Source organism: Antrostomus carolinensis, unplaced genomic scaffold (assembly GCF_000700745.2).
Source record: "Antrostomus carolinensis isolate BGI_N321 unplaced genomic scaffold, ASM70074v2 scaffold47966, whole genome shotgun sequence".
NCBI classification, from domain to species: Eukaryota; Metazoa; Chordata; class Aves; order Caprimulgiformes; family Caprimulgidae; genus Antrostomus; species Antrostomus carolinensis.
In genome coordinates this window covers 572-11,424 of record NW_010320666.1, presented here as the reverse complement: position 1 = coordinate 11,424, position 10,853 = coordinate 572, and the positions used below count along the sequence as shown (strand labels likewise).

Below are 10,853 nucleotides of genomic sequence, written 5' to 3'. Positions count from 1 at the left end.
CTGCTGAAGTCTAAAGGCCAATATGCCCTACAGTTAAGTGGAAGAAGTGGATTGGTAAGTCATAATGAATGTGTCCTGTTGCAACTCTTCTATATAAAATTGTTCTAGGTGGGAATGTTCAAATTCAATTTGGTCAAATTCTGCTGCATACGGGTAGGGGCTGAAGTGGACACGGGTACCGACAGTGATGGGCGGTCCCAGAAATGGCTGTAATACTCTCTTGGATCTACACCATACTGGGGTACCTGCAGAGAGGTGTGTGTCCATCCCTCAGCCTCTCACCACCATGCTACCTCAGTCCTGACCACAGCTCTCACATTCCTCTTCTCCAGGTCCCAAACTAGGACTCACCCCATCAGTGACAACCTTTCTGACCCATCCTGCTTTCTCCCTGCTCCTACATGCTCAGCTGGAAATCCCCAGTGCAGAGAAAGTCAGGGAGCTACTGCCAAACATGTACTACTTGGAAGCTGTTTGGGTCCCAACCTTCTACACATACCACAGTTTGGAAGTCTTCGGTGGAAACATAAAGATTAACATTCTAATTAAATGACTATCAATACCGCTTAAACAAACATGAACAGCTGTATATCAAAATGCTAAATTCAACAACACAGTCATTCAGTTACTATAATAAATATACCAAGTAATATATTCAACCACTTTACTTACAGGTGAATTAAGGATTTCAGTCCTCTGAAAGTATTTCTTGAAATTGACTTAATGCTGTTGTTCTCTATGAACCTGTAATGGGTCGTAAAGTCATTCTGGTCAAAGCAATGCCTGGAACTTGGAAGCCCACCCACTCTATTCAATAATGCCAGCAAATATATTTTTGTCCACTCACAAATATTCTAGATGAGGAAGGCCCATGAAAGCATCATCACTAATAACATCAAAAGTGTTGGATGTAAACAACCTGCGTAAAGAGATGCAAAACAAAAGACCATTAGGTTATTAGCATCTTTAGAAAATGGTTGCGCAAGCCACAGTAGGCCAGATTTCCACTGCCAGGTTTCATGGTTTTGTCTGCAAGCACTACAGGGTGGTAAAGCTGATATATTGCACCGTAGGATATATCACATCTGGTGCAAAGGGAAGGACCCAACAACTCATTGCTTTGCCTGCTGGGATCATCTGATAAAATTCCATTGACTTCTGTGGGATTTAAACGTGGGTTTATCATGCCAGTAAAACAATGGGATTGTACAAGTGCCACTGGAGAAATACTTGGATGACAATGAAATGTTCAAGTACTACAGAGGTCTAAATTGTGTTGAAGAACACTTACTTTTGATGACAACATAGGGAAAGTGTCCAGATGGTTAGCCAGACATCAGGCTGAATTTGCACCACAGACAGGCAGGAAAATCCCCTTAACTTACGAGTTAAACTTGTGAGCATATTTGACCTGAGGGTACTGAGAAGTTACTGAGAAAAAAATGGAAAATCTCTTAATTTAGTCAGTGTTCAAATCAGAACTATTTTAAAGACCACATTATACCTGCTGGAGCTAGCTCTCAGTGTGCATGTATTTTTCATCCATCCAGCAGTAAAAATACCAGCAGCACATTTATTTTTATGTAAATTTGTAAGCATTAAAAGTGGACTAGCATTGACTTTTCCAGCTTTATTTATGCTTATCAACTATGTTTGCATTTGTCCATTTTAATTCCGCTCTGGACTGCCACACCCTTAATATGGTGAGGCACTGTCAAGTACGATGAACTTAACTTTACCCCAGTGGAATACCAGATGCACAACTATATTTTATTCCATTTGACTTGATGGATAAATAGATTTACACTATGACATCCTTAAGCATTCAGGAATTCAAGATTTCCAAGTATGAATTAATACACTTAATGAGTTAATATCTTATTTTGAAGTTTGCATTAATAAGTTGCAGTTGATTTATTTTCTCACTTGGCTATTGCAGACTGTGCTTCTGCTTTTAGTATGTTCCTATATGTGCATGAAAAATATAAGCAGGAAATTCTTCCTTTTTGTTAGAAACAATGAATACTTCTTTTTTCTTAGAGAAAATAAGTATTTTTGTAAAAATCTCTGAACCAGAAGACCAATTTAGTAAATCTGCTGCCTGCAACTAATTTTACTCTTCTGATGCGATTTCACTGGATAATCTTTCATTTTCTGCATTCTACCCTCCTTGTAATTTAGAGAACAGGGTGGTATCTCTTTAAATAGTATAGCTATTTTAGAGATTGCCAGGCTTATAGCATAGGTCTTGCACTTGGTGAGCTCATTTGTCCCCCATCTCTTACCTCCTCCCCAATGGCTGTATCATGTGTATTTGATGCACAAAGTGGCTTTTCTCCCACTCTCTGACCTCAAACACCACATTTTCTTGATCTGTGACCCACCAGCTAGCTACTTCTGGGGACAGAGGCTGAAGACACTGCACTGTGGCTAGGGACTATCTGGCTTAGCAGAAACTGTATGCTGCTAGCAGGTACGGATCCCAGTGCCATGATTACCTCCCTTCTTTCTACGGGTTTCACGTCATCAGTTTATAAGGGCACCTTCAGCACATTGCTGATACACAGCGTTAGAAGTGCTGGAGATGAGAGCAGGGAGATTTTCTCAACATTTAGGGAACACTCCTGCTGGCACTTCACTATAGCTGTGTAGGTCCTTTTGTATTTTTGTTGTCACATGAAGAGCACGGAGTATACCATCCATACTATTCAAGAAGAAAATAGAGGACTGGCCTGGGACTTACGAGTAGTGTTTAGCACAATGAGACCATGATTTTTCCAGAGACCGCTGCCGCTACTACAGTAAAAATTGTAGTAAATAATAATAGCAGCAGATACATTCCACACTCAGAAATGTGTGACTGGCATACTGGAGATACCAAGATACATTTGGACTTTAAAAATGTAATCCTGGGGACTATTACATAAAAATACATATAGGCTGATAAATCTTGCTATTGGGTTAATTAAACCTACCAATACAGCTATAATCATGCAAAGCTCAAACTTACTGTAATTTTTAATTAACCTGAGTTTTCCATATTCTTATTTCCCTTACTATCTTCTAAAAAAGGTGGAAATTTTTCTTTCCGACGTACAAACTGGAGCATTGGCCCCACAGATACAATCCTACTCCTACGGTCCGTGTTTAAGGAGTCATTTGCCTTAGATCAGCAGCCTGACTTTCCAAAGATGGCAAGCAGCTCAGCTACCATGTTAGAAATATATCTGGAAAACCAATCACTCATTGAAGCCCATAATGGAACAAAATCTGCTTTTCTGGGGTCAGAGCTTTTGTTGCAGCATTTATTAACAGCAGCTTAGAAAATGCATTTCAGTACAGCAGACCATGCAAATTATCACCGTTACCAAAACGCCATAAGCCATTGCCAGACCCCACTGTGCCAGGCACTATAATAACTCAAAATAAGATGACTGTGTCTGTCCTACTCCACCCTACACAATTCTGCCTCCCTGGCAGTGGGATTGCTAAGTGTAGGTGGTGTATCGTAGCCAAGAAAGATGATGCCCTACTCACTCTCTTCAGATACAAGCTCCACCAATGCTGCTATTTCTTTTTTCTTTCCTTTGAAAGACCCATTGCAGGAATTATGAGAAATATGTCCCTTATGTGATCTGTGACCACCTGGGAAAAGCTTCTCAGGAATAAAGCACCATGAAAAAGCATTTAGGTTTCCATAGTAACTGCATTTACCTATTTACCCTGTATCCAAAATTGTACAGTATGTCTGCACCTCCTTATCAGCTCCACTTGAGGTAGCAGAGTACAGCTCGGGTCAGGGCTTCAGCTATCATGCACCAGCAGTTTAATCTAACAGCCGTAGGGCTCCAATACATCAACATTACACCTCTGACCACATCCAGAGTGCAAGGGAAGTCAGGCTGGGACAGACGGCCAATTTTTATTTTGATCTCATCAAGGAGTCTGTCTTGCCGGATTTCTGAGACAAATCTGGGTGTGTGTCAGGCTGGCAGCACAACCACTATAAACAGTTCAGGCTACACCCCCTCTACCTCTGTATAGCTCGCAATTATATAAGCATATGCCCACATTTCTAGGAAAGCCCATGAGCCTGTAAAAATCCTATATAGAAATGCAACTAATATTTAAACATCCCAAAATATTCTCTTTCTCCATATACCTCATTGCAGTATTTGATTTTGAAACAACTGCTTAATTTTTTTTAATTGAAATAAAATCTTAATTACTTTTGGGGGGTTTTTTGTTGTTGTTTTTTTTCAAAGAACATGAAACAACAAACAGGGTCAAGGCGCTACGAAGGCAAAACTCCCACTGAAGTGACTAAACTTCCACAGAAGTCAATGGCAATTTTACATAGAAAGGGACTTCAGGACCTGTCCCACTGCAATGAAGGGCCTGATCTGAGGGGTTCTGAGCTCGCAGTCGATGGGAGTTGCAAATGGGCAGCTTTATATTGGGATCAGGCCCCAGGACTGCAGAAAAGAAACAAGAATAGTTGTTGCAATGCTCAAATCCCTACTGTAATGTTAATTAAAGTATAATAAAGATAGCATATGTTCTGTCACTGAAAGCTTCAGCATGTAAGCATTCAAAGTAGCACCCACAACAGATAGCCTTGCAAAAGACTACTTTGAAAAAAATTAAACATGCACTATCTTTCAAATTGCTAAAAAGTCTTGTATTTTGTTAACTAAAGAATCTTTTCTTGCTGTTTCTTATAAAATTAAAACTGAGAACCTTTCTATAATATTTATGGATACATATACATTTCATAATAAAAAATGTATCATATAAATATTTCTCACAGAAGCTGCAGAGATGGTGTGAGCAAAAAACTCCCTTCTGGGATTTTAGTAAAAGCAGATCTCACAAAGGATCTGGAAAGAAGAAAAAAAACAACCTTATATTAATGTAATCTCATATATCTGTGGTTATAATACTGATGTGAGAGAAATTTATTTACATAAGTAAAAAAAATAAAAAACAAAAAATGAATGTTACAGGTTTCATGTAGTATAGAAGAAGGTATAAAACAGGATATGTGCACATACACAGACAGACAGACAGACAGATGAAAGAGATGTAAAAATCAGGATTCAAGGATGCAGCACAATTTTAACACATTAGCTGAAGATTCTGAATGCTGGAGGTACTCCCTGCAGCAAGCATCCTTCTGTATGCACTGAAAACACCACACATCCTAGTTCATTTTAAATTATAAATTAAATAACCAAATGCTTACAGCCCTTACAGTGAGATAACATCAGGCGGAACGCTGCGAGGAATAGATCTGGCATTTTCACATAAAGCATTATCTTTGGTACAAGTACACCAGGCAGGACATTTTGGCTTCACTGGTTTCTTCCCTTCAGTCAGCAAAAGCACAGATAAAAGGCATAAGAAATAAGCAATTCTTCTAAAGGGTCTGCTGGCATTTCCCATTCTTTTGATCCGCTCTCGTTCCAGCCAGTTGAAAGAATATCCCAAAACATGAACAGGGGTTCTTTATTCAGCCATTGGATGTCTTTCTATAAGTCCAGGTTAATATTTGTCTCTGCTTTCCCAACCCTTTTCTTTCTCTTTCACTCTGTTTTTGTAGACAGAAACCTGCAGCTGATCTGTATGTTTCCACTCACTCAGGCAACGGACTGCTCAGAGAAGAGACCTGCGAGGTGCTGTAAGATGGGGAAAATCCAACCGGCTGAAGGGAAAAAAAAAAAAAAAAAAAAAGAGAGAGAGAGAAAAAAAAAAGACTTGCATCACCACAAAAACACTGAGCACAACACAGCATTAGATTGCAAAGTGATGTAACTGAGAAATACACTGCTTTCTGTTTTCACAGGGAGGCCCTTTCCCTGTTACCAAAAATAGTACAGCATTATGTTTTGCTGGTGGGTGGGTGAGTGGGTGTGGGGTGGAGTGTATGTGTGTGGGGGGAGAAATCAGTCATCTCTTACTGGATCCCTACAACCTCGTGAACCTTTGAGAATTATGCTTCACATATTGCAAGCAGCAGAACTAACAGCAGTATCCACAGGAAAATGAAATCGAGTGAAACCATCAAAAGCATTGCTGCAAAAGCTGTTAGATTAATTTTTATCCTTAGCCATTATTGCACATATTTGTACCACTGAAAAACAAGCTGCCACACATGGAAAATATTACCATGTATGAGAGAATGCCTACAACTGTCATTCCTAAACAAAATATTTTCTCATACAAAATAGACCACAACTGCTTTTTTTTTTTTTTTTTTTTTTTAAAAAAAAAAAAGAATCATTCATATTTGTTACATGTTTTCTGAGCTGGTTAAATAAAGTGGATCAAGCACCGTTCAAAATGGACAACATTAATTAAAAGTTCAAGTGAAAAAATTTATTTGCTTGGAAACTGATTTGATCATTTTGGATAGAAAAAATAAAATTGTTATTTAAACACCAGCTATGTTAAACCTGCTTTGAAAAGTGACAGGGTAGGTACAGATCTTGATGGTAATAATGAATCTTTACAATACTGCCTGGAGGCTGCAATAGTGCTAGGCGCAGTATGAATACTCTGAAAGAAACAATCCTCAGCCTGAAGACTTTACAGTAAACTACATTAAATATTTTATAGAGAACTTAAGCAGCACCTAAGTGTTATTATGTAAAGAATGGTAAGACAAAATTAATGAATGCCAAATAGCTGGAAAGCCATATGGGATTTTTCTTTTTTTTTTTCCAATATAGGATTGCTGTTAGAAGAGTTTTGCAAACTTTAATGGGTCTTGTCACTTCCCCATCAGACTGGCACCTCTGTTTGCGCTACGCAGATCACAGAATCTAGTAGGGTCGGCCCGATGGTACATAAGTTTAATACAGTCATGCTCACTATTGGCTCCTTCACGTAGGTGCTGTCTCCCCACCAGGAGACACCTGTAAGCCAGAAGACCTCTCTTCACTGCCAGTTACGCCTCCTTTGATTCCACATGGCCACCTGGCTCTGGCCCATTGCTCCTGCTCTACAGGCCATGAAATCTCAAGACCAACACTGGGCCATGTCTGTCTTCCTCGGGAATGATGCCAGCAAGGCCCAGTGCATACCCAGACATGGGTGCCCAGTGGGAATTTCAGACGCTCTGCATGGAAGATGGCAAAGGGGTACAACAGCCTGCAAAACTAAGAAACTCGGTGTACAGACACTAGGCAGGACCTCAACACTGCTGAGTCCTTGCCTGGGCTGTGGCTGAGGTCTGTCTCCCTGGCTCAAGAGGAGATCCACAGAGCTCACACCTGGTGGTGGGACTACATCCTCTGAGTGATTGGGGATGACCAGAAATCTCCAGAAAGCTTTCTGAGGCAGAGGACCACCGCTGAAGGCCCTGCCAGGAGAGGACTCTGGTGCCTGTGCACCAGCACGCTCCCCGCCTGGCACCTGTGCCTGCGGAAAAGGGAAGCTTGCGCTTTCTCGGCTCCCTCGCTCCCTGCCGTGTGGTTTTTTTAAAGCTCTTTATTAATTTAAGTGCGAGCCCATGTTTTTGCTCATAAGGAAATCTTCCCTGTCAGCAGTCTCTCCTGAAGCAGGATTGACTTCAACTAGGAGTGACACAGAGCTGCGTTATTGCTGAGCCCTTCCACCTTTTCTAAGAAAATGGCACAGAATTACAATAACCAAAGCACTGAAATCATTACAAAGAAAATGTTGATGCCTTCCCCTGTGTATAAAGGTTACTTTTTGCTCTGGAAACGATCTAATTGTACGATGGAGAAGGGAGCTGGATTTGTGGGACTTGTGTAAGTAGGGTACACTATCTTCTCCCCTCCGAGATGCCCAAAAGCACAGACTTTGGTGGGGTGAGAACAGAAAATTCTCTAACTTTTAGCTGAAAGAGAAGAGGCCTGTTGTTTGTTTGTTTATTCCTGGCAAAGCTACCCATTGCCATGGCAATATTTTGCCACTGATGGTGTAACCCCGTGTTTCATTTCCTTCGGCTCATTCACTGAAATCCACCATCAATTTCTTAGGCATTTCTTTTTAGTTAATACTCCAGCCACACTGTGAACCTTCTGAAAACTTTGCAGTGTCGCAGTTTTTCAGTAACAAAAGCACATTCTGCAGCAGGGCAGTAACCTGACTCTGGTTTTGTCCATGCAGAGAACCGCCTGGAAGTTAGTTTTCTATTCCAAACTACATGCCAAAACAACTCTTTTTCCAAAATTGCAAATATTATGAATATTTATAACAGCTATGTCAAAAGAGAGACATAAATCACATCTTCCAGAGTCTTTCTGCGCCAAGCTCAGTATCTCATTTCTTGACATGTAGTCGTTTAAAAACAAATTGGTTCATGGATTTTCAGTGGAATAAGTGCTCTCCAGCCATCGCAACATTTGGCTCACCCTTTGCCTGTGCCATCACTGTTTCCTGACTAACAGCAGGTGATTGCCTGCTGTGCCCACATCCGAGCTCCTGTCTCTACATCCTTGCTAGGTTGTTTTCACTGGTGTTTCAGGTACTGATTAGGCACAATGGAAATCAAAATTTATTTATTTGTCTTTCAGCAAGGTTTCAGCTGGAGGGATGAGGGAGTCACAGCTCGCGTTACTTGGTCTGCTTCCCATCGTTTCGCGGCGTTTTAGCTGAAAAATCTTCACCTTGCTGTGCAACGGAGGTGCTTGCTGGCAGACATGTTCCGGTACAGGCAGGGATGTACTGTGCTTCTGGCTGACACTGTTGGCTCAGTTTCGGTACCAAGCAGGCCAGTAGGTCCCCCCGACATGGACCTACACGAGACCACCCATACAGCTGCTTTGCTGCCGTGATATTTTGCCTCTTTAATTTTGACCAGAGCTAAGTAAGCCTAAGTGACTTGATTATTTTCCACATATTCATTCTATATGGTAAGAATAAAAGAGCTTATTTCTTCCAGTGTATCCAAACTGTTTGGGAACAACAATTTTTTATAATAATCAACCACCTAATAATCAGTTTAGTGCAGGTATATTACAGATACTTTTGCTAGTTGTCATTGGAGGTGTTCACCACCTACCATTACTCGGGTTCTTTGGTCAGACTTATCACAACTTTTGTAGCTTGGTTTCTAGAGCAAACATGTGCATTTATTATTATTAATATTTACTAAGAATACATTTTTAGCAAGTATTCTCAAATATCTGGTTACAGTCTGAATAATTCTATGAGTAAACCTGTTTGCTAAAATATTTGAGGAAAGCAAACACAGTCAGAACGTAGAGCCAAAAATTATTTTTAAAAATATTTAATACTTTTCTGAGGGATTAACTCTACTCCACTGACTACATTTGCATATTTGCATTAGCCCAATATGTTTTCATTACCAACATACAACAAAATTTTAATAAGCTTCCTGTGGTTTCATGCTGACTACATTTCCCTTTGCAGATACATATACTGTTACAGTTATCTTTTATTTGATCCTGCTTTTAGAAAGTTATGTTGCCTTTTCTATGCTCAGGATGAGCTGCCTAATCCTGATGGCAAGAATTTAATGAACTTTACTGTACTCTGTGTTAAGCCCATAATATTACACCACGTAGATGCGCAATAGTCCGAATCACACCCCAATATTCATGAGTCTCCTAAAGAACAAAACATTGTCATTGCTACGTTACCACTGTGTTTGGAGCAGAAGGATTCTGAGATCAAAGACTCCTACAAACATCTCATGAGTCTGAGTTTTCCATCTCCCAGTGCCACCCCTTTAACGAATTCTGCAGCAAATGGCAAATTTAAAGCAGCTGAGACTGAGGCTGTACTTTCAATAAATAAAACTAAGTCTTGTGAATTCTAAGCAGTTCTGAAAAGAATATGCTTCCTGGTGGATCTGGCATCAAGAGCCATTGCCAGGAAGAGGCCTTCTGCAGGTTAGACATAATAAAACTCGAGATGCCTTTACAACAGCTCATAGCACAGACTAGACTGGGAATGATCACAGGGCTGCCCAGAACTTTTTATTTGGAAAGTTCTTCTGACTTTGCCCTGTCCTGTCTACACAGGTCCGTATTACGGATATCCTTCTTTATTATACCACAAGAGTTTCATTAGAAGCAGACCAACCAGGCCAGTCCCTGTGTCAAAAAGCTGAGAAAACAGCTACTTAATTGCTGCCGACTTTAGAGGAAAGAATGACTCAGAGGGTGGTCTCCTTTCCCTTGCATAAAGTAACCAGTTCACAGTTAGAAGTGATCACCTCTGAAGAGAATCAGGTCTTAGCTCTCATGGCTATCACGATTGCATGGTGGTGCAGAACACCTGCTCCACTGAGCATATCCTGGTGAGTGTGCAGCGGGCTCTAGGACTGCTCGCTGGCTTACCTACAACAGAATTTGACCAATGACAAAAAGTATGTCAGGACAGCATCAGTGTTATTCTTTAAGAAAAGAACTGTCATTCTTTAAGAAAAAGAGATGTGCAATGTATTTCATCCAAAGAGAAACTAGGCAAAATTAATCTATGTTCAGGTTCTATTTCATTACAACCAAGGACTTAGGACATCTTTATGATTCTTGATGCTTTATTTTCAATTGCAGTAATAGTAGAGAATATTAGAAATTACCTCAGAAGGCACTTTAAAGCTATAGCTTTTCTACCCCTTGTGGTTTTCAAAAGGTGCTCTCAGGTTAGGAGGGACCTAGGGAGGACACCTCATCCAACCTCCTGGGTAACCAATAGGGATAAAGGCTAAGAAGAGAGATATGAAGTATCCAAAATGTACTATGTTTTGATATCACGTGACTTTTAAACCAGTATCACAAAATCTTAAGGACCTAGTCCATCATCTCTGAACAGCTGGTATTGACAATACTACGAGTGCTAAGTGTGTTTACATGTTC

The 10,853-nt window shown here is 40.3% G+C and overlaps 1 protein-coding gene across 2 annotated transcripts in view; it reads right to left on the bottom strand.

Moving 5' to 3' along the window:
- LGI1 (leucine rich glioma inactivated 1) overlaps positions 1-5,706 on the bottom strand; it is a 12,564-nt gene extending 6,858 nt beyond the window's left edge. For both annotated transcript variants that reach the window (XM_010169664.1, XM_029085367.1), the window contains exons 1-4: positions 5,255-5,706; positions 4,809-4,880; positions 848-919; positions 673-744 (exon numbers count right to left, since the gene is read on the bottom strand). In XM_010169664.1, coding sequence (XP_010167966.1) covers positions 673-744; positions 848-919; positions 4,809-4,880; positions 5,255-5,445 — 407 coding nt within the window. In that variant the 5' untranslated portion in view covers positions 5,446-5,706. The remainder of the gene's footprint in view (positions 1-672; positions 745-847; positions 920-4,808; positions 4,881-5,254) is intronic.
- Positions 5,707-10,853: the final 5,147 nt, after the last annotated feature.